The sequence below is a fragment of the Copadichromis virginalis genome, linkage group LG6, assembly GCF_057382275.1.
Source record: "Copadichromis virginalis isolate Kocher_CV1m ecotype Utaka linkage group LG6, C_Virginalis_male_GT1.1, whole genome shotgun sequence".
NCBI lineage: Eukaryota > Metazoa > Chordata > Actinopteri > Cichliformes > Cichlidae > Copadichromis > Copadichromis virginalis.
In genome coordinates, this window is record NC_140623.1 from 16,884,104 (window position 1) to 16,908,003 (window position 23,900).

Below are 23,900 nucleotides of genomic sequence, written 5' to 3' on the forward strand. Positions count from 1 at the left end.
TATCTTGAATTACTGCAAGGATTTACATCAAAAATGATGAGGCTGCCACAATTTTTTTTCATTTTTATTTTTGGTTTGCCTAAGAATTCGGCCTATTCCTAACACATTACACTGTCCATATCAGTATAGGTATCCAGCATGATTTGAGATCTGAAGTTTTTAATGTGTTCCTTTAATTTTCTTTGAGTAGTGTTTGCCCAATTCCTGACTTTTTTTTGGCACCTGTCACATTTTTCAGAGCAAACAAATTTTAATATTATAGGAAAATAACATGCAAAATAAGAAAATGTAGTTTTTAAATGATGATTTCATTTATTAAAGGAGAAAAGCTATCGAAACCTACCTGACCCTTTCTAAAAACGTGATTGCCCTGTAACCTTAATAACTGTTTGTGCTACCTTTGGTAGCAAGAACTGCAATCAGCTATTTGCAATAACTGACAGCGAGCAGTAATGGCCTTTTTAAAGTCGCGCAAAAGAATTTCAATCAGATGCCAGTACAGGTTTTGGAGTGGGAACGCTTTGAGGTGTTTGGGTTTTTGTTTGTTTGTTTTCTGGAGCCCTTTGTCCTTAAGTAGCAAAGCAGCTCCAGACCATCACACTATCACCACCATGTTTGACTGTGGGTGGTGTTATTTTTATGAAATGCTGTGTTAGTTTCACATTAGATGTAGCGGGACTCAAGCCTCAAGCAAAAAAGTGCAGAAAAAAGTAGTCCACAGAATATTTCCCCAAATGTCTTGGGAATCATCAAGGTGTTTTTCTGGTAAATGGTGATCTATCACATGGATGCCATTTTTGTTTATTCTCTTTCTTATTGCTGAATCATGAACTCTGACCTGAACTGAGGTGAGGCCAGCAGTTCTTTAGATGTTCTGGTTCTTTTGTGACCTGATGAGTTGTTGATGCGCTCTTGGAGTGATTTTGGTCCTGGGAAGGCTCGCCACCGTTCCAAGTTTTCTCCATTTGTGGAAAATGATCTCACCGTGGTTTAGTGGAATCTGAAAGTCTTAAATGGCTATGTTGGGGGAGGGAAATTACTTTTTATATCATACAACACAGTGAATCTAATCACTGCAGCTAGAAATTATTACTTTAGGTTCAGTTATGCCATATTTATTTATACTATTAGTTTCAGGTATCAAAGTTAAGATAAAGCATTTTAATCACTGTCGATTGTAAATGTATAATTCACTTGTTTGTGGGAGCAGTTTCAGTAAAGTGCATTTGTGCTCAAGACAGTTTTATCTGGCCCCGGGTCTCAAGTTGCGGTGGTTCAGTTTTTCTCACCTACAGGCAAATCTGGAGAAATCCTGCATATTTAAACTCAAGGCATCGTAAAAGCGGATCTTTTACTGTTGTTTCAGGTTAGCTCTTGTTATGATATTCTGAAAAAACTGGAACGAGTTTGCCAAGAATGTGTCAAAAAATGGGTTTGGTAATCTTTGGTGCTATGAATATTCTTGCAACGGATGAGCCAAAACTAAACAATGAAACCAATTCCACAGCACAGAATACAAAGTGGTCTTTATTTTGCGTGAAAGACAGTTCATCAACCTTACATCACAGCTGCTTACAAAATCACGATTTTACAAAAAAGCCAAATTGAGAAGTGCGTGTCAAACATGCAACGATGAATTATTTTAACAGCGTAAGTGACACATACAGCTGGCTTGCTGTACATAAACAATTGCATTCTCATGATTTGTCACATGTAAAAACAGCATCAATGTGCAATCAAACTGTGCTTCATCTCTTATGAATTAGTTGATATTCATGGTGACATGAGTTTTGCAGAAGAACTTTTACTCAGTTTGCTTGTGGTTATTAAGAAAATTGCATCACTGAAGTACAAAATGTCTTTAGTAAATTTGCATTTCATTATTAATTATTAATTTTTTAAAAAAGCCACCATGAATGTTTCTTTAAGGCTGCAACCAAAAGCTTTTTTCCATCAATATTCAATATTTCTTTTACTGGCTCATTGTTTGTGGAAAAAGGCACATCACTGATCCCTGAAGCCAAAGTGAACATATTCAAAGATCATGTTTGGTCTGACCAAACCTCTTAAGTTTACGGGGAAAGGATGGTACTACACTTTGTGTCTACACAAGATAAAAAACAAAGTGAAAGTATCACCTGTCTGAACAAATCCGTCTTTGTAGTTCCGGTTGTCTGGCATATTAAACTAACCACATCCTGAAATGTCTAACACTTTGCACCGTGGACTGCCTATGAGGTTAATCGGCCCAGTCAAGAAGCCATGAAAAGAGTAGTGAAATAAAAAAGTTCAAGTATGTCTAACGTGTTAAAATATGGCTCAAAAGACAGCATTGTGCGGATTGCTGAGCACTTCCCATGCAGGCTATTAAACCTGTTTCCCCATCAAAGATTTTCACAAGCAAGAGAAAGAAATAGACCTTTAGAAAAGAAAAAAAACCCCCAGAAAATTAAAAATGTAATTCTGAGCTTTCTAACCCACATACATTTAACTTACAGGATGCTCTTGAATTTGCTACATAATAATTTACCCACCAGGTTCAGGTGGTGCTTTCATTCAGGCTTTGCACAACGCATCAGGTACCGATCCAGTGAATGACATCACTCACACAACAATGGAGACAAATACAAATGTAAATAGAGACGAAAACAAAAAAGACAGACCATCTTCGTGCTTAGACACTTAAGTTACAATAGGCTCCTCATGTATGAGATATTGTTGCTGGTGGACAATCAGCCCGTCTATGGTTTCATGATTACACAAACGCAGAAGGTCAAACTTCCTATCAAACTGACTCACAACAGTGTTCCCTGAAATGTGCAGTGTAAACAGCAAAAAGGCGTCTACGTGTAACACACTCAGCCCGGAAATTCAAGCTGTTATTACTTGTAGACATCTGTAGGTTTTATGTCATGTTGGTATGTGAAAAATAACCTTCCTTTTGGTTAAAGGGCCTGCTGCTGGGGTAAAAGTGAATGCCAGACTTAAATAACTACTCAACACTGAATAAACTTAATAATGCCAAGGTGGTGAAGCATCACTGACATTTGCATCGTGTCTGCCCTCCAAGCAATATGAACGTTAGAAGAGATATTGAGTTGCAAAGTGTACATTTAAATAAAATAAAAAATTCTAGCACTCCCAAAGCCTTTCTTCTAGTTTTCTGACATTAACGAGAAAAATACATCTCTTTGGTCAGCATCGACACAATACAGGGGATTTGTTTCTTTGCATGAAACCCCGGAGAATTGGAGGCAGACTCAAACTCTACTGCCACCTTGTGGTTCACTCGGGTCATGATGTGCAGGATCTCCAGTTCTTTTCCGTACTTGCTGATCATGTCGCACACCGACTGGATGAACCAGGACCCAGTCTGAGTATTCCTCCATGAGTAGTAACCTGTGTGTAGATGAGTCATGGAATATGCTTTGTTCAAATACAATATTTCTTAAAGGAAACAATATGCAAGCATGCAAAAACAAAGACAAGAAAAAGGAAAGGCCCTTATTTTAACCTGGGGCAGTGGAGAAGGCGTAGAGGAAGTCTGCTTCCACAGGGATCTTAACACCATCAGTTCCGCTGTCTGTTTCAATGCCTGGATCCAGATTTGTACCTCTGCAAGCCTATTCAATGTCAACACATGCACAAAAAAAGAAGCAGTGTTCGTTTACAGGTTTGCAGGTTAGAGGAAGTGGACTAGAAGAGAAACCACCACGGTACCTGGATGAAGAAGAGCTTGGGTTTTCCCGCCAGTGATTTACAGCGATCGCCTCGAAAAAGTGAAGTTAGGTGTTTGAGCGCTACTGAGCCGTCCGTGCCGAAGAACAAGTCTTCATCCCCGTGACTCAAAAGAATGCAGACAAAAGAGGCTGAGTTGCTGTGATCTTCCTTGGATGCTTAAAAAAACAAAGAGATGGATAAATGAATACACGTACAGCTGATACATAACAAAAGCATGTGAAAAGAGTCAGTAGCATGAGGCTTATTTTTAATTTTACGAGTAGCAGTGGGAGGTTTAAATCATTCTCACCAGCAGTTAAAACGTTCATTATCTGATCAACTGTCTGGTCATTGTACAGCTTCACATGATAACCTAAATTTTTAAATACTCTCATGGCGTTGCCTGCATCCACGTCAGTACCGTTTCGCTGATTCATGCCTGGAACACACAAAACCACAATTCTGGTTACTTCAACATGAAAACCATGTGCAAGACAAATCAACATTTCCTCCTTCTGAGTGTACAAACAAACAAACAATATAAATGGAGCGCATTTTGATTTAGCTTTTCCACACGACAGCCGGGCATGAGAAACCTGACTGGATGTAGCAGGAGGGAGGTGTACTGCAGCTAAACAGCAGCATCTTCAATTTCTTCTTTTAACACGCTTCTAAGTGTTGTACAAAACCACATTATCGGTCCGTTTTATATTGGATTCTGTTGGTACAAGGGTTTTTTTGCCACTGGCAGGTCAGCATTAGCAGCATGTGCTGTTCGGTGTGCTAGACTCAAGCGAAGCAGGAGCGAGTCTGCATGGATCTACCCAATGACTTTGGTGTTTACAGGCACACCTATTCTTACTAACACATGATCTCCGCCCATCTTGAGCAGCAATGAGCCAGAAAATAACAAAACCTACACAGCTGTAAAGAAACGAGAAAAAAAAAAGACTGCTTTACAGTCACACTGTCAGGGCTTATTCGTCATGAGGCACCTGAACAGAAAAAGAGCTTTGTTATTGTTCAGGTAACACCTGTTCCTTTCCGCTAACTAAACGACGAAGTACAGGATCAACCACTACTGATGTTTACTTGACTCGACGTGTTTGCTCTGAGAACATCGAGATGCATGTTGAATACGCAGTCGTGTGTGCCCTTTTAGTCCTGCCAGACAAGTTTTCAAAAACACAAATCTGATGGAATATTAAGACCATCACAGGACGTTTGTAAAGACAGATGTAGAAGCTGACTGAGACTGGGGGGTTTGGGGGCACTTCTGATTTTTAGAGGGCAAAAAAAAAGAAAAAAAAGAGATATTCCCATTTCAGTAGATACAAATAACACATGGCTATACTGACAAAGATAAATGAAAAGCTGCCATTTGATGTTTATTTTGATGTTTATTCATTGCTATCACGTAAGGGACCTGAGACCTGTATATCCATCAGTATAGTCAGGTGTACATCCTGGGCTTTCTGGCTTTCTTTTCAAAATGATGGGCAAAACTTTGATTCAGTGTCCTCTATGGTTGGCAATAGGAGTTACTAATTCCTGAGTACTTCACTTTTGCTCAGAATTGTAGGAGATTCAGACTTATCGCAGTGTGAGGGATGAGATATTAGAGCAAGATGAAAGGTCAGAGAAGGACACACCAGCTTTCGAGGAGCCTGAACTCGAGCGCAATGATGGCACCAACCATCCGTTACAGTTTTAGGGCTCTGAACAATTTCAGAGAACATAATCAGCTAAAAGTTTGATTTCTTAAACTATTTAATATGTGCCGATTAATGATATATTTGCTAGAAGTGCATTAAAATGTATTGTTCCTTTCTCTGTCATTTACATTCCAACCCCACTGAAATGAGGTTAAACCTTTTTTCTTTGTTAAAACAAGAACATGAAAACAGGACAACACAGCCCACAACCACCAAGCCTGGAGGCCCTCTGATTACCTCAAACAGTAAAACAGCAAACAGGTTTTTGGAGAGACAAAAAAGAAAAAGTTAGAGAACACAAACCAGAGGGAAAGGTTAATCTCTGAAAGTAAATGGAAAAAAAGCCAGTATCACGCAACCAGTATAATCATCTGAGCCTCAGAAAATGATAAAGAACTCTGTGCCAACACTCAAAAGCAACACTATTTAAAACAACGTCATTCCTAATAAAATCTACATTTTGAATATTCTCAAACAAAATACTCCACAGCAAATGTTGAACAGGAAGAGGAACTGATCAGCATACTCTCTTGTGGTGCCAGTCATCTTATAGATCACACCCATGCCTTGCGTGCCTGATCATACTTTGAGTCATGTGTCTGAACTTGCTGATGAGCCAGCTGACAGTAAAATGTGCTGGCAGCTCCCAAAACCTACTGTCATCAAATGCAAGGATACTTAACACGTAAACTGCAACAGATCCAACCAGAACATCTAATAAACCTGCAGTAAATGGAGGAAATAGGAATCCACAGCATTAAGGTTAAACCTTCCACACCTATAAACTCTCAAAAGGTGTAGAAGTGAGATGAATCACCTGGTTTCTGTCCTACATAGAGAATAGAGGAGAAGAGAAGCCACACTTTAGCACTGCCTCCACACTGTGGGCCATTACTGCATAGAGTTCAAGCCTCAACGCAGTGATGCGACACGTTACCAAGGGAGAGCTTAGCATTGCAAATAATCCCTAACAAACACTTGTCAACAGGCAGATGAAACGTGAGCCTTTAGCCTCAACACACACTCATACAACAAGGTGGCATCACCTCACATTTAATACTCAAAGAAGTCCCCTCCTCCAGCTTTCTACCATGCACACCCCTGTGTCAAAGGCGTCTAGTAAAAATGGGGGGGTGGATGTATTGTCAATAGAAACACTAGTATGGGAATGACACCTAATTAAAGTTTTAACAAAGAAAATTTGAGACAATGGATCCATTACCCAAAGTTAACCTTTACCATTAGTCTGGATTCACTTCCCTATGTAAATAGTTAACTCGGTGCACCACCCATACCTGTTTTTATTTACTAAGCATGAAGAAAACAAAGCAAATACATTTTCTAATGTGTTAATACAGCAACTGGTTTCAACAGTTGTGCAAACATTGTCCTCTATATCAGCTTTGGTCTCTGTATCACTAGTTTATTACTTCACGTAAGGGCCCTAACTTGGCTGAACAACAAAGTGCAATAAGAGCAAAACTGAGCTAATAAATAACCTGTAACCCACATAGTGGTTGCTTTTTTGTCCAGATCCATAAAATATCTTGCACTGAACTGGTTGTAATATAAATTGCTAAAGCCCTGAACTCCAGCAGCACAATTCCCGCACACACATCCCAACACTTTAACACGTTTTAAGACCTTCATGTCAAATGTACAGCCATACTGGAGTGGTTTATGCATTCTCTTAGGAAGGGAAAGGTCACTGGTTTGATTCCAGTCGAAGACACAAATCCCTTCGGGGTTGCGTCAAGTGTAAAAACTCTGCCAAATCAAACATGCGGAGCTCCCTGCTAAAGTCACCCTTTGTGACAAGGGAGCTCTAGGTCAATTTTTATGTCTAAAGTGCATAATGGAGTTCAGTAGATCCAAGTTAAATTATGAACTGTATGCATGCAGCAGAACCCTGATGAGCTCTTTTGCATGCATAGTTCCAAAATTAAAGCCTTAATTTCTTCACCCAACTCATCTATATTATGCAGTGCTGGTCAAATCATCGCACATTTCACCTAAAGAGAAATGGATCATCAGTTTGTCTAATGTTACACACGTTAAATGTCACAGACCTGCTGTATATACCAAGTGTAGCTCTACAGCTTCTCACATATGTGACATTTTATCACCTTTCGACTTGCGCTTGAAACTGAATCAGGAAGATTAATTTTAGATGTTACTTACAGCTGTTTCGTTTCGAGTTTAAATTTCAGAAACTAACAGACCGCCCAAATGCTCACCTGTACTCCTGTCAAAGTTCTTGTTGTTGATGATGATACACTGGCCAATTCTGGGGAAATCGAGGCGGTATCTGAAGCTGTGTGACTGGGGCTTGGCATCCACGTCCATGGGGACAGAAGCAGACGAAGAGCCCGCTGATCTGACGGACAAGCCAACATTTAGTTTAGAAGTTTAATGTGTGATTAGAAACTCAGCAAATAATGCACGTCAGAGAGATGCTGCTGTAAATAAAGAAAGAAGCATGCAAAGATTGGACTACAGTTGCAGCTCCGTTATATCAAACGATCAAATAGCACAATGTTAAAGTACAGCAGAGCGTTAATACAGCAGTAAAAAAGGAGGAGGAGAAGAAGAAGAAGAAGACAAAACGAGCAGCTGTGATCTTTGAGGTCAAGGACGACAAACGGTTTCACTCTTACCATGAACCGTCAACAGGATATGAACACAATAGATCGCAACACATAAAGATCGCTAACTAGCTTAATCCAGTGACTCACTGTTTTCCGTTGCCTGGCTTTGCGTCTGTATCGTCCACTCCAGGTCCGGATCCGTTTTCCGACATTTTTCACAGGCAAGTAATTAAACGCTAACCAAACAAATTCACGCTCTCTATGTGACAAAGAGAAGGCCTCAAAAATGCCCAGTCGTGCTCTGGCAGCGGATGTTCTCCCTTTACTGCTGCTGTGTGGTCCTGAGGGACTCTCTGCTGACTGGTAAACAAAAGATGCTGATGTCACTCAGAGATGCGCTCGTTTTACGTTCAGGGGCGTGCCGAGACGAGAACAGCTACAAACGTCCACGAAACGACTTCTCCAGACGCAAACAACATACGTTTGATCACTGAATTTAACTAACAATCGACCCAAGGCGTTTCACAATAACAGAAATATAATTTAATTCGGGTTCTTACATTTTATTTTTATTTTAACTCGTGTAATACAATCACTGGCTACTTTGTTGAGTACACCCATTCAACCACAATTTTACATAAATATCAGCCAATCACATGGTAGATGCATTCGAGCGTAGACACCAGAGATGTCAATCTCATTTTATATCGTGGGCCACATCCAGCCCACTATGATCTAAACTCAATCAGACCGTCAGTGTAAAAACGTTTAGTTACACATTTACGGTGCAAATTAGTTTTTCTATGCCAAAGTTTTTCATCTTTAGTAACTGAAAAGAAATCTATCAGCACATTCTCGGGGTTTACATTGTAAATGTGTAAAGTTACAGAAACATTTTGGTAGCTTGCTGTCCCGTATTTATGAAATAAATCTTATGTTAATTCATATAAAATGTTTTTTCTTGTGGACCCATTTTAAATGAAAATATTGCAAATACATTTCAGAAACTGCTGACTTACTAGGATTTTTCCAAGCAGTCATCTTTAGGGCTTACAGAGAGCCCAATCCAAGAAAGAACCTTTGAAATGTGGTGAAACAGGAGATTTGAATCACTGGATGCGCAGCCAACTCATCTGCAGCAACTGTGTGATGTTATCATGTCAATATGGTCCACAATGTCACCTCTAAAGGAATGTTTCCAGCACCTTGCTGAATCTATGCCACAAGTAATTAATGCACCTCTAAAGGCAAAAGGACCCAACCCTGTATGAGTAAGGTGTCCCTAATATAGTGTCCAGTGTGTGAACATTTGAAAGTATAGTTTCATCTTTAAAATGAATTAAACCTTTGCACATCCAGGAGTACTTGTTTATAAAAGACCCAAGTTCCACCTTTAACTAGACGTGGAGCTTATTTACACAGACACTACATTATTAAATGTTGGTATGTTGTTTTCAAGGGGTACAGCAATTCAAACAGGTTGAAATAAAAAGTAGTCATCTGCTTTGAAATTACACATATACATTATATTAGTAAAACCGCTTTGTTGAGAGTTGATAAAATTAATACCAAAGATAAGCAGTTCATCTCAATTCAGACTTTAATCCAGCCACAATCTCTAAAACAGGGGTGCTCAATCCCAGTCCTCGAGAGCTACTGTCCTGCAGCTTTTAGATGCATCCTTGTTCCGACACAGCTGAATCAAATGAATGGCTTGTTATCAGGCCGTTTCCAAACTTGATGGCATGCTGAAGAGGTAATCAAACATTTGATTCAGCTGTGTTGGAGTAGGGATGCATCTAAAAGCTGCAGGACAGTAGCTCTCGAGGACTGGGATTGAGCACCCCTGCTCTAAAACAATCCTTTTAAAAACTCCATCAAAAGGACAGAAAAAGGTGAAAAGTTTCCTTAGAATTGTAATTCATTTCATATTTTATTGAACATGGTTTAGGAAAAGTTTCCAGAACAAGCTCACACAAATATCTCAATAGCCAACATCAAAATCTGACCAACTGAGCTTTGGACAGTTGTAGACGAGGACAGTCAGAAAAAAAGGAGGAAAAAACAAAAAAAAAACAAAAAACACACTAGCTGGAACAAAGTGATGAAACTGGTGGAAACCGACAGAAAAAAAAACTAGAAACATAAAGATGAAATGACAGAACCACACAATTCAAACGAACACAGAAACAGAAATGTTACATGTAATAAAAACAACAGAGGACACAAATCTGTACACCTATTCTATAAAGAAGTGTTTTTAAATAGCTCGCAGAGCCTCGGTGAAGATGACGGTGGCAGAACACAAATAAAGACGAATATTTCAAACTGAAAGCTAACTTGGTTGCTAAAGAGCTACATGTTGTAACACGGTGCCCTCGATTCAGAAAATGAAACTATGTTCATATGGAGTAAACAATGATAATGAAACACAAAAAACCCCAAAACAAAACTTTAAAAGTGCATCACTCTTTTCATATTCTTCATCAACACAACTACTTATGATCACAGTTATTTCACTATTTGGTGTATTCACACGGAAATCATTTTCTAGCGCTGTTTTTGTCATCTTTGTTGGTAGAGCTTATTTTAAGTACACTTTAATATGACATTGATTAAAACTTTCTATCACCTGTACAGTCCACCACCTCGAGACAAACAACAGCAAAGACCGAGACAAAAGTCGGTTTGTGCAGCTTTAGTGTTCTTGCTCAACGCTACCCCCGCATTTCAATTTGTGCCTCTTGTAGGAGCAGAGGCACTGTTATTGCTATTTAAAAAAAACAAAAAAGAAAATCTAAACTCACAGCACACACATATTTGTAATCAAGATTAAAGCTATGCTCGCTAAGTCTGAAGTTAACCACAAAGGCCAAACCACTCGCTTCAAATGCCCTCAGTTTACAAATCCTCGAGTTAGCAGTAAACTCCACGCAGCTCCGTGACAACTCAGCGCGCAGATCTGCTGATTTAAATTTAGTCACAAACTCACGTGGATGGCCTCGACATCTACTGTGAAACCAGGAGTGAAACTTTTAAAGCTAAATTAGAAAAATACATCTGAAATTTATCAGCTTTGAGAAGTGGGGCAGTTTTCCCCAATGCAAATGTCACAAACGCAAATGTCATAGCTGTTGTTTCAATTCTTGAGCAAAGACGCCCCCCCCCAAAAAAAGAGTGTTTTCTGAGGTTAAGTGACTGTGACCACAGACAACCTAAAAATGCATCTGCAACAGTAACTGCCATTTCAGTAGTACTCTACTACTCCTGTAGTATGAAATGAACGATGTATGAAGCCATATTCAGGTTTTATATGAGTAACTCCACCAATAAGCGGGACAGCACAGTTATAATAAATACTTCTGGATCTTTGCGGTGTACTTACAGGGCATAGGAGGAGTATTAGAATGGGGGAAAATAAGACAGTTCAAACCATTTTTTAAAAGTCTTAGTATATAGCTATATTATACCTCCATAGTTGTTGTTTCAGGGGTTGAAGCAGCACCACAAATCACTATAAATTCAAAGGCAAATTCTGCATTAGAGGCCGACTGATATATCAGCTATTTGCCGATTTGTCAGTATTGGCATTTAGAATGACCTATAAATGAGAATGAAATGCAGAACACAGAAACACAAGGAATATTCTGATTGTTGATGTTACGCTTTGTCCACTTCCCTGTTGGCTACACTGTGTTTGAAACACAACAGAAACACAACCAGATGCTCTGAGCATAGTCAGGCAGAGCGTAAACGAGTAGATAAATAAATACATGTAACAAATGTTAAGGAAATGTGTTTATGTGCCCAAAAAGAAAATTAAAAGGTCACTGTGTCAAATTTAGGCCAGTATATCAGTCTTAGAAATCCTATATCAGTCTGGCTCTGTATCTCTGTATCGAACATATGTTCATTTATCTCCAAAATGCCAAAAGCTAAACTTGTGGCCTGAAAATGGTAACGTGGATATTACTGTGGGAATTATAAAAGGATGCGATTTAACTTTGACTTGCTGTGGTTTTGTGCTGAGGAGGCTTTGGAGTATTTGGAAAACAAACAGGAATGTGGCAGAAAAACATACATTAATCATGTTAGGTAGTACCTCAACCTATCAGAGCAAGCCTTTCATATCGAAAGGTACCATCTGGGTCAATAACCCTTCCAACAATAGCACATCCAAAGAAACTGCAGAATGACATTTTCAGAAAGAGCTGCTGCAAACTGCAACCTGAAGGCTGGATCAGAAAACCCTGGACTGGGAAGAGGCTGTGGACCAAAACCAAGCTAAACTTCAGGGTTTGAGAGGCAGTGGGAGGAACACCAACCAGCTGCAGGGTGACTACAATGCCACACAGGCAATCGTGTGTACTTAAACGCGAAGTCCAGCCGACCTTGATCCTGCTGAACGGAGGGGCTGAAGGAGGTTGGTCAGATGACGGGCTAGGCTGATGTCAAACTGGATTTCCTAATTAATGTGATAGGAAAAAGGGGTCCCTCTAACGATCGTGTCATTTGTACACCTCAGTGAGGAAATTGTTCAGCTGTGCTCAGAAGACGTCAGGGCACATATCCCAGTTCCCTTGCTCCTTAGCTTCCCAGTAACCCCCCTTGTAGATGTGCAACGTTTCTCCGGACACAGGATCATCCATCTTCTCAAACCACAGTGCTTGGTAGGTGTCTGGATGGCCACCTATTGAAAAAGAAAAGAACGTTTCAATTTAGAAGCTACAGTAAAGGTTAACCCGCCCCCACTCAGCCAGGATTACATATCATGCTTAAATTAAGCCGATATGCATTCAGAGTTCTGCCCATGAGAAACAAATAAATGTTAGCATTACCTTGATCTTCAGATGCATCCTATACAAACAAAATGCAGGGGGCTCTTTCTGTATAACCACTTGGAGAGGACCAGGCTCACAAATAACACACTAGCTGCTTCAGAGTCAGAGGATGCTGGTCAATCACAGACAAACTGCCACTCTACAATGTTGTGAGGCCTCTACAGCTGTATACAGCTACTCTAAGAGGGTCTAAGAGATGGGACAACAGTCGAAATGAATGTTACTTGCTTTTGGCTGGAGCTCCATAAGGGCCTTCCCTGCCTTCCACTAAGAGAGCAAATTGTAAAGAGGAAAATGGTGGAAGTTGGATGTTTTTCTGGTCATTAGGATTCAACTACATTACTAGAAAATGTGATATACTGGTGCTATGCATTAAATCATGATCAGAATACTTGCTTATATAAGGGAAGAGTGACGGTCCATAAGGGGCTATTAAAAGAAAAAGAAAAACAAAAAAAGGATGATTCTTCTTTGGAAGTTGAGACATAACAGAACTGCTGTGATTTGAAAATGACAGTGAGTGAAAACGAAATGGACTACTTGCATGCAACAGGTGTATGAGGGGGGGAATCCTCAGTGTCAGCTGAGCAAAACCCAGCACAAACATAAAGACACATCCAAAATCCACATAAAAAAGATTTCTTCAAATTTTAAAAGTGCCATGTGTCGCATCTAAGGCATTATTTTCTGCTCAAAAATTTAACAAAAGCCCAACAGACTAATCGTAACAAAGAAATAAGTTGATTTGTGTAATAAACTGATTGTGCTTTAAGAACTGATAGGTCATTTAGATTTGACCTGATTAGGTGGTTCTATAGAGGGTTAGATTATAGATCTTCTCTTTGCTGGTCTAAAATGTGAACATGAGTTAACAATGAGTGAAAATCTCTTTACACTTATAGTTTTGTTCATTATAACCAGGAAGTGAAAATCACTGGAACATCCAAAATGACACATATGAGCTGTGAAGTCACTGATAGCAGCAAACGCACCCAGCAACCACCCCGTGGACATAAACGGTACTTGCTCAGTAAAAAAGCCACACAAAGCACCTTTAAAAGTACACTTTGTATAAAACTGTAAAATGATACTTGCTTTCATCAGAAATCTCACTTGAAGCAGGAGCAGGCTCTTTTGCATCAGCTAAATGAAACAGAAAGGAACGGGGGGGGGGGGGACGACATATTAATATAAATAAGCTGTTATTAAGAGAGGAGGATGCTGAGCACCATAATACTGAACGCACAAACATTTCGTGTGTGCACTTTTGATTGTGCGGTCTGAAGTTCACACCAAAGGTGAGAAGAGACTAAGCTGAGTACTTGCTTTTCAAAGGCGAGTCATTGATCGAAGCCTCAGTGACAGCTTAGCATTAAGAGAGGAGGGGGGGTAAAAAAAAAGGAAAGACAAGAAACACCAAGACAGACAAAAATGGATAAAAGATGAATGGACACAACATCAGACAGAAATATAAGACAAATACAAACAAAACAAAAAAAAAATCAAACCCATGCTAAACACAAACTCGCTCTCCATCGTCCTACCTTCCTCAGGTGAGCTGGCTGCTTTCACAGCTTCTCTCTCTCTTTCTCGACGGGTGCTGCGTTGTTTTTCTTCTAGACGCTGTTTCTCTGCGTTGGCCTCGTCCCAGTGGCCTTCCTCCATTAACCGCTGGTCAGGTCGCCGCCGACTGTCTGTTGGCGCAACTCCCTCTTCGGGTTCATTGAGAGTCAGAGCCAAAGAGGAGAAGTAGTACATGTTCTCTGCTCCCTCCCTGCAAATTCAACAATATAAAAACATTAAAAGTAAAGAGCAGCAGTATTTACAACAGCTCCGCTCCAAATGTTTGAGAACACGTTCACACTTCTGAACGTCGCCAGGCTTTAAGACTAAAACACTTACGGTAACGGGTTCTTTCTCCAGATTTCTTTGGCTTTGAGTGTCTGATAGACAGTCCTCTGTTTGCCTTCAGTGCCATTTTCACCTTTACTGCTCTGCATAATTTTGGAAAACTCCATTTTCTCATCCCACGTTCCTGACAGGACATAATGCGCTTTTCCATCCTTATCTGTTACTACTCCTGTTACCTAGAAGGAGACATTAATTAATTAAGATATGTTAATTGCAGGCTGTAGAGGAGAGAAAATAATAAAACCATTGCCATTAAAGGCTTCCTATAAGTTTCCTGGGAAAATGACGGCTCATATGCAGAAGGAAAGAGGATGAGGATGACTCAACAGAATCAACTTATGTACTAGTGGATGTAATAACATCATCTTGAAAGGAAAATACTGCCTGAGGAAACCTCACTCAAATTATCTTATAAACACAAAAACACAGTAAACACAAACACAAAAAAAGAAAAAGGAAAAAAAGGAGCCAACCTTTCTCGGTACATCTCTGGAGAAATAACTGTAGGGAGCGAACTTGAGGTGGCAGCGATCTCCTGTCTTGTGGTTCACCACATCTATCTCTCCCGACTGGCACAGGACAAAATAAAGAAAGAAAATGTTCTGCGTGTTTTGTTCTCTAGCAGATTAAAATCAAAACATCATATGAAAACATCTAATGTTTTCATAATGTTTAAGCTAAAACATTTTGGCATTACCTGATCGATCCACAATTTCCCAACAATAATGTTGTGAACTGTTGTGGTCACTTTTTTCCAAGAATAGTGATTGTTGCTCTTTTCAAATATACACTGAATAGAACCTGGAGAGAGAAAAGGGAATGATGTTGCAAGTGATGGAAACGTATCCCATATATCCCATGAACTAAAGTGAAAAAATGAAATTCTACACTGAAATAGTGAATTACAGTAGTGTAAGACAGACGGTGTTCACTGGATAAAAACATCAGGCTTAGCAGGTGTATTGTTCTCGCATGCTGTGTCTTTGTTTGCAGCTATACAAACACACACACGCACTCACCCAAAGGCATGATAGAGAGATATTTCCCTCTAAACTTGCTGGCTAGTGTTATCTCCTGTCTGAGGGTCCAGCCCTTTTCAGAGAAGGCGTGGTGGGCTGCGGCAGGTGGGTGGTGACTGACCTAAGAAGAGGTAACAAAGAGAGAGAAGAGTCAGGAAGCTTAACATATGGTCACTGTAGTTATACAATGGCTTTGAGTGCATTAAGAAAACAAACATGACTAGGACAAAATACTACATGAGTAAATAAAGCATGTTTGCAATGGAAACAGGTAAAACCTGAATCAAAACGATTATAATTTGTGAAAAAACAATGCAATGTAGACCATTTCTGTGTTTTACAATGTGTGTTTTTTTTTTTTAACTACCTGTTCACAAAGAGAGCGATAACCGCACTCTCTGTGCCGATCGAGCTCAAAGGTTTCTCCGAGCAGAGGGTTGAAGGGCTTTCCTGTGCGGTGGACTGTGGTGGAGTAGGAAGACACTGTGAAGGCTGCCACATAACACATCTGCTCTAGAGAGCTATGACTCTTTGCAGCCTTATCAAGGAGTTCGTAGTACTCCAGGTCTTCAGACAGACGTTGCAACATTGACAGGGGCTCATTAAAATTCACCTAAAAATTCACAGAGACACATCTCATCACTTCTGATTATTTTTAAATGGAAAAGTCACATTGACGCTGTTGTGTGCACAGATTTCTTACAGGCATCGGTATTTTTGAGAGCTCCTTTCCAATACAATTCTTCATGATGCTCCACAGATTGAGGTAATAGTTTGGTTTGTCCGGGATACGAGTTCGCCTTTGCCTAACTGGCTCCAGCTCCAGCAGCTGTGGAGACTCTGGGTTTGATGCCAAAGAAAGTTCATCAAACTGATGGAAGATAAAGAAAATATCAGCAGGAGTTAGGTGGCTTTGATATGGTAATGCAGTTAATACAAAAATAATTAGATATAAAAATTTAACGCACATTTACCGACTGATCATCCGTCCCAGTCTCACTGCTGATCCCACTGATGTTGCTGCCAGATCTCCTGTAGAAGAGGATAAGAGTCAAGGATAAAACAAAACACATGTGGAGGAAAAGAAACGTCTGACAATAGAAAATATCAGTTTGTACCTGTGATATTTGGGGTCAGCGGGGACAGTAATAAACTCTGCTGGCTCCTCCATAGCATCAAAGAACTCATTGTCATCATCCTCGTCACTGGCATCGGCTTTCCCTGAAACACCCCCTGAAATGAAGAAAGAGTTGGAAGACTGAATAACTTAACGGTTCGACAGACCTCAGCAGATCGGTAACGAAGGTGGCAGAGTAAGAATTTCCGATGATGAAAAGACTCTCACCTTTGTTTCCTAAGGCAGGATTACTGAATGAAGGGGGGAGAACTGTTGCTCCTCTGAAAGCTCTTTCTAGGTGGTTGTGCTGTTTGGCTAGCTGCTCCAGAGTCTCCTCCAGACGTATCCTCTGTTCTCTTTCAGTCTGTAAGGCCTTCTGCCAGCGCTTACTGTGGCTCTGAGCCATGGAAAGGAAGTCTCTACATGCCTAGAGGATCACGCAAAAAAATAGACATCATCAGTAACACACTCAGGGGGAGAGCTGTTTGCTCAACTTTTATTAACGCTTGATTGACTTACGTTGATCATGGCATTGGATGTGATTCGGAACAGCGTGGCTCTCTCTGTGACTTGTTTGACCTTTTCTCCCATGTCCACTGCGACACGAAGTCCTTCAAGTTCTGATAAAGACCTAAAATTGTGAAATAAAGATTTTAATGGGTAAGCGTAATTAAAAAAAAAAAAAAAGATTAGTTAATGGATAATAGTCTGTTAGTAAGTACTACCTTTGGAGAGCAGACCCATGCTTGACAATGAGATCATTGCAGGTGGCAAGATCCTCCACTTTGCTGTTAAGTGTGCGTAATGTAGACTGGATTTCTGTGTTACGGCAGTCTCCACCCTGTCCTGAGTTTGGCGAGACTGCAGGGAAATCGTCACCTGAGTCATCTAAGGAAGAAAACAGAGAGTGTCATTAGTCAACACAAACACAATTCAGTGAAAGAGTTTGCTTCTGGGTGCTTTGTAAGCTTTCTCTATGGAGTCCCCTGCATTGTCCTCTGGTAAGAGTCCCTCTTACCAGATTCCGCCTGCATTTGGACAGCCTTCGCCTTTGCAAGTTCCAAAGCAGTGATCCATCGCTGGCGCTCTACTTCGGAGCTGGCCTTCAGGTGATAGGTCTGTGCCCCTCCATTAGAAATCACAAAATTGCACGAATCTTCCACAGCAATGTTGGCTGTGGCCAAGTTAATGGTGCCTCTGCATGTGTGACCCATCTCAGCCTGAGTCCTGAAGACAGAGACGACAACAGCAGTCAAATCTGCAGTTTGCAAATCACTTACATTTATAGATGTGTACTGCTCAGATGGCTTTGTGGTGTTATTGTGGTTCTGTTGCTGTCCTGTAAAAAGGCCTTTATTACAAGGCATACTTATAATAAAATTTTAATGCATGGATCCTCTTTAAGCTATACTTTTGCAATTTCTTTTTGAGCTTGGAATAGAGTAAATTCATTGCAAATTATTATAGCTTCAGTATTCTTCATATAACTTACCTATAGTAAGAGAGCAAGCCATTGCTGAGAACAAACCAGCGTCTTTGGTAACCTTTTATGTAGTTTGTCCATTTGAAGAGCCAACCCTTGTATGTGTCTCCAGGGGTCGGAGTAGGGGACTTTGGCTCTGACATCACAACAGCCTGTGCTTTCACTGAGTGATGTTACAGGCTGTGGAGAGAAAAACATTTACAGGTGCATTACTGTAAAGTTTGTGTCATGCACATCACATTTGATACATGATGTGCATGATACAAGCTCACTATAAAGACATCACACTTACAGTAAATCAAGACACATTGTAACTACATCCTAAAGTTTATACCATCTTATAACCATATAATTCATCAATCTTTGGCTATATAAGACACAATGCGTTACGGGTAACGGAAGCAGATTCAACCTGCGCCACTAAGATCGGCTGCAATCACTTATGTTTATGTTTACCGAGTCATCAGAATTAAACCTACATAGCCACGCTTGTCAAAGGTAAAAAAAAAATATGACTCAACACTGGCACTAGCTCTGGCTCCGTGAAACTTTTAGGCTTGTCGTGGCACCTTCCAGTGAAAACAAAACGAGCTGAGGGACGCTGACACGACTCCAATAACCTGCTTCGCTACAGTTTTATCGCGTTTGAAGGAAACTAATAAACATCCAGAAAACACAGCTCAGCGCCGATAACAGTGAGCTCAACCGTTCCCTTGGTCTCGTAGGATTACATGGAAGTGTCAAATTAACAGCATGGATACTGATAGTCAACTTACCCCGAATACCACATCAAAGCTACTTAAAACTCTGCCCGCTGTCACTAAGCTTGCGGTTAGCTAAACAACAGGAAGCTTTGGAAAAGCTGACACGCCGCAGACGTTGACAATTATCGTTTTAAACCGTGCAGCCCTCTCACTATGCATCCATCCGATGCATAACTTAATGTAATATAGCTGCAAGACTCACCGATGGGCGGGCATATCGAGCTTGATGATGCGACGTTAGCTCGCTAGTTTTTGCTTCGCTAACCACTTTGCTACAGGTTGTGCAACAAAATAGGGTTCGACCAGCATCTAAACCGTGCGCTTTAGTTCCGCCAGTCAATCAAAACGCCTCTCGGCAGTTGATGTAAATGGTTGTACGCCCTGTGAAGATCCAGATATTGTTTTCTTATTTTCAATGTAATACAATCCATCAAGCCTTTATTTGTCACATGCAATGTTACACATACATGTTACCTGCAGTGAAAATGAAAAAAAAAAAAAAAAAAACGACTCAAAGTTATTTGGTAAGACTCTATAGTTGAAAATTAACCATCCCATAAATTATCTTCACTACTTAATAACTTAAAAAACAACAACAACAACAAAACGGTTTGCTGACGTTTTTGATCATGAGAAAAAACTTTATTTATCCCTTGTTTGAAAAATAATTTTATCACATAATGCAAAAAATAATTACTATTATACTATAATTGTCGTAGTGTATGAATGTCTGTATCTATGTATACTATCTTTGCTATTGTAGAATTCTCCCATACGTTTCAGTTCAGGGGTCTTTGTCTCTCTAATAATGTCTGTGGTTCTCCACAGACAAAAAAGAAGCAGGCTATATCAGTGTAAAGAAAACATGCTTAATGTCCATACTCATTCTCATACTAATTCAAAGAAGGTATGTATATTTATAAATACCTTTACATCTGAATCAACTGGCTATGCCCCATTAGTATTGTTCTGGTTTACAGTGTAAAGCAATATGAATGGTATTATGCATGTAAAATAAGTTCATTTATCTACTTTTCCTTTAAAAAAAAATCCAAACTACATTGTTGTATGTATAGCATGACTTTCAGCCCAGTTTATATGAGAACTTACAGATTATGTATTAACGTATAACTAAGAGTTTAGTCCTCCAGGTTGGAGCCTTTTTTGCTTTCAGAACTACTTTAATTCTTTGTAGCATAGATTGAGCAAAGTGCTTAAAACATTCCTCAGAGTTTGGTCCATATTGACATGACCGCATCTTCATTGCTGCAGATCCACTTTGTGAATCTCCTACTACACCACTATTCCAAAGATGTGATCTTGCATCTAGATCACAGTAGATCAGCATTTTCTGAAGTACTCATGCCAGCCCGTCTTGTACCAACACCAGTGCCACTGAAATCACCCTTCATCCTTATTCTGGTGCTCATTTTCAAATTCAGGAAGTTATCTTAAGTATGTCTACACCATCTGATTGGTTTATTAGACATTTTTTATTAACAAGTATTTGAAAAGAAGTGGCCAGTGAGTTTATATTGTTATATTTTGGGTAATTAGTCAATGTGTGCACCCATAATGCACTTATGTTTGCATTAATTCCTGTCATGTAGTTTCCATTAAAAATATTGAAATTAAATGCACCTGCTATATTTGCCAGGGCACAATTACAGACCCTACTCAAACAGCTTTCATGAAACTAAAAGGCATTTTAAACACACAGTGCTCAATTCAATATATCCAGGTTTTTATATAGCACTAGTTCACAGGTACAGTAATCTTTTTTGTGGTAAAGTAAATAACCTACAATATTAGAAAAATAATTTTGTTGTTTTTATGACTTAATATAGCTGTGATCTGAATTAATCATGTAAATTCCAAACACAAGGAAAAACCAAACACTTCCTCTGAATTGTACTGATTTTATTGAACAATTCTTCAACACAACAATGCAGCTTCTATAAACTAGGACATTAAATCGTAGACATTAATTAAAAGATGTGTATGTGTGTGGTGTATTTTATCTATGTACTTGAATGTTTCTACGTTAATTATACACAATTATAATACACTTATTTCATGCTTATTTAGTAATGGTGTTTGCATTCATACTCTTTCCACTCCCACTAAGCACAATATATGGCGTTTTCTGGGATTTTTGCTTCTCCTGCAGTAAAGCCACAGTTCCCAGAGGAGTATCGCTGCTGCTCATCTTCTTCAGCAACGCCTCTTCCTCCAGCTTTTTCATCCTCCTCTCGGTCTTCATTTTTCCAGACCCCTTTCCATGGAATCGATGGGAGAGCTGCCTAAAAGCTTCTTTTGGAGTGAGTTTCCGCCCAGACTCGTCCACGTACTCAATCTTGACGTCAGGCTTGTAGCCATCCTTCTCCTTGAAGTCTTGCGTGAAGCCTCTGTATTCTTCCCTGCGGCTGTACTTGTCATCAAAGCCCATCTTGTCCTCGATGCAGTAGTCGCCATTGGGCAGGGCACCCTTTGGCGCTTTGACACGTGCTACTTTCTGCATTTGAGTCTCCAACAGACCCTTATTTTTGCACAGCAACAGGGCAGCAGCGAGGCCGGAGTTGACGATGGGCTCCTCGTCCAAAATGGTGGCAGAGGCTGTGGCGAAATCTGGTTGTTTTTGTTCCTCATCCAGGTTAACTGTGCTCCATCCAACATTCTCATCCATGTCAGAGTCTGAACCTCCAGCATCATCTTTTTCCTCCTCCTGTTCAAAGTCCATAATGTCTTCCTGGTCCTCTCTGTTGCCTGACAGTCCGTATGTTGGGATATCACCCAGGGTTCTGCAAAACTCTGAGGTAGCATTGAAAACAATGTTGTTCTTCTTGTCAGGATCGTCTTCATTGTCATCTTTAACAAGCTTCTTAACCTGCTCTGCCACCTTCGCCCCAGAGTCTTTCAGGAGCTGCATTTGCTTCAGCTTCCTCTGCTTCTCCAACTGCTTCTGCAGCTCCTGCTCTGCCTCATCCTCCTCAATTACAGCTGGCTCAGGAGGGGTAAATTCCTCATCGTCGCTTATGTCCATTTCTGCCATCCTGATGTCGTCAGACAGTAGGGGGATTTCATGCGTCACCACCTTCTCCTCTTTCTTTACTTCTTGGTCTTCATCATCCTCCTGTTTGCGGCCTCGGCCACGTGTCCTGGAGCCAAAGTCAGAGCTGCGGGTGTCATCGAGGTGAAGGTCATCTGCAGTGGATGTCTTCTCCTTCTTCCTGATCTTCTTCACTCTACGTTTTGTCTTTTTAAAGCCCACCATTTCCTGTGGTGTGTAGTACTCCGAGGCGATAGAGAGCGCAGGCATTTCCAAGGACTGGGCCTGATTTCGCAGCATTTCTTTCATGGCCTGGAGCTCGCGCTCTCGCTCTCCATCTGCAAAACCACCTGTATTCAACCGGAAGCTCTTTTTCTTCTCACCTTCAATTTCCTCATCATACTTTGACAGAACAGAGCGAGATTTAAATGAAACCATGTCGTCAACGCTCTCCTCTTCTTCGTAAGGTTTGTAATCTGGCTTTTTCTTTTTTAATTCCACATTCTTTTCTGCCTTTTCCTTGTCCACCAGTCCCACATTTACCAGCACATCTTCCTCCTCTTCCAAAACACCTTTGTCTTCAAGGGTCAGGATGACAGTCTGGCCCTCAGAGAAAGACTCTACTTTGTGCTGCACTATGAGTCCCTTTAAATCTCGAGATGTGTACGCATCCTGTTTAATCTGAGCAAATTCCTCCTCTACCAGATTGCTGACACCAAACTCTTCATCCATCTCTTCCAGAAGTTTGGCTCTTTTTTCTGCCATTTCTTTTTCTTTTGCCAGCTTTCTGCTTCTCTCGACCCAGGAGGATGTGTCATCCAGCCAGTCATCCTCAGCTAGGGTTTTGACTTTCCCCAGTTTCAGATTGAGTTTGCGTTTTTCCTTCAAAGCTGCAAGCTTCTCTCTCATCTCTTTCTGCTGCTGGATGACCACGGGGTTGATGGTCTCTGCAACCATGGGTTCCTCTTTGGTCCCAAGCTCTTTCTTGTTCTCATTCAGTTCCAGAGGCTTCAGACCCAACTTTGCCCTGAGTTTGTTTGTTTCCTCGATGCTGAGAGATGCATCTCCGCTCGCAGATTGAGGCTGCACTTCAGTATTGCTTTCCTCATATCCCGCATCTACTTTCTCCTTCTTCACTCGTGGTTCCCCGCTGCTCCTTTCACCCTTCCCACGGCTCTCCCGTCTGCCTCTTTCCCTGGACCTGGAGCGCTTTCTTTTCTCCTTGTCTCGGTCCGAAGTGTCTCTGTCGCGCTCCTTGTGGCGATGTTTCTTATGTTCACGACGGCGCTCCTCTGTGTCCTTATCGCGGCTCTTTTCCTTATGTTTCTTAGACGAACCCATCGTTTATCTGAAAATTACAACAACAACAATTAAAAATGCAAGCAGTGAAAAATAAAACCGCTAGCTTTGACAATTTTAAGATTTGATTGATGACGGGAAAGCGGTTAGCTTTCCCTTGCTAACTAGCTTACATAAGCTATGAAAACTAAGTCATTAACCGAAGCCACAACTTACGTAGTTCGAAGGCAAAGATTGAAATTTGCGTTCAAAATCCAATCTCGGTAAGGGACTAGAATGGTCGGCTGTATGTTTTCTTCAGGCCAGTGTAAATAACCTCACACCACGTTCGTGTAAGTTTAAGAACAAAAAACAGCGTACGACAGTGTTGCTGTTTCCTGAAAACGCACTTCCT

General features: G+C 40.5%; 3 protein-coding genes across 5 annotated transcripts; all 3 read right to left on the reverse strand.

Moving 5' to 3' along the window:
- Window positions 1-1,509: 1,509 nt before the first annotated feature.
- Window positions 1,510-8,436, reverse strand: casp3a (caspase 3, apoptosis-related cysteine peptidase a). The gene is made up of 6 exons (XM_085458954.1): window positions 8,171-8,436; window positions 7,673-7,812; window positions 4,031-4,159; window positions 3,721-3,896; window positions 3,515-3,623; window positions 1,510-3,399 (listed from the first exon to the last, which is right to left on the reverse strand). The coding sequence occupies exons 1-6, from the start codon at window positions 8,233-8,235 to the stop codon at window positions 3,170-3,172; spliced, it is 849 nt and encodes a 282-aa protein (XP_085315080.1). The 5' UTR covers window positions 8,236-8,436; the 3' UTR covers window positions 1,510-3,169.
- Window positions 8,437-9,937: 1,501 nt separating this feature from the next.
- Window positions 9,938-19,474, reverse strand: LOC146707565 (oxysterol-binding protein 1-like). 3 transcript variants are annotated; one of them, XM_085458951.1, is made up of 17 exons: window positions 19,361-19,474; window positions 18,404-18,574; window positions 17,930-18,138; window positions 17,637-17,799; window positions 17,431-17,542; window positions 17,140-17,338; window positions 16,913-17,027; window positions 16,763-16,826; window positions 16,498-16,665; window positions 16,162-16,407; window positions 15,795-15,915; window positions 15,473-15,576; window positions 15,249-15,344; window positions 14,767-14,951; window positions 14,409-14,638; window positions 13,960-14,007; window positions 9,938-12,713 (listed from the first exon to the last, which is right to left on the reverse strand). In XM_085458951.1, the coding sequence occupies exons 2-17, from the start codon at window positions 18,535-18,537 to the stop codon at window positions 12,571-12,573; spliced, it is 2,337 nt and encodes a 778-aa protein (XP_085315077.1). In that variant the 5' UTR covers window positions 18,538-18,574; window positions 19,361-19,474; the 3' UTR covers window positions 9,938-12,570. The 3 variants fall into 3 exon arrangements, with proteins under 3 accessions (XP_085315077.1, XP_085315078.1, XP_085315079.1); XM_085458952.1 differs by lacking the exon at window positions 19,361-19,474 and adding an exon at window positions 19,171-19,321; XM_085458953.1 differs by lacking the exon at window positions 13,960-14,007 and having other exon boundaries at window positions 19,361-19,473.
- Window positions 19,475-21,063: 1,589 nt separating this feature from the next.
- Window positions 21,064-23,895, reverse strand: sart1 (spliceosome associated factor 1, recruiter of U4/U6.U5 tri-snRNP). The gene is made up of 2 exons (XM_085458961.1): window positions 23,723-23,895; window positions 21,064-23,555 (listed from the first exon to the last, which is right to left on the reverse strand). Exon 2 carries the CDS (start codon window positions 23,546-23,548, stop codon window positions 21,239-21,241), a length of 2,310 nt encoding a protein of 769 aa, XP_085315087.1. The 5' UTR covers window positions 23,549-23,555; window positions 23,723-23,895; the 3' UTR covers window positions 21,064-21,238.
- Between the last annotated feature and the right edge of the window lie 5 nt (window positions 23,896-23,900).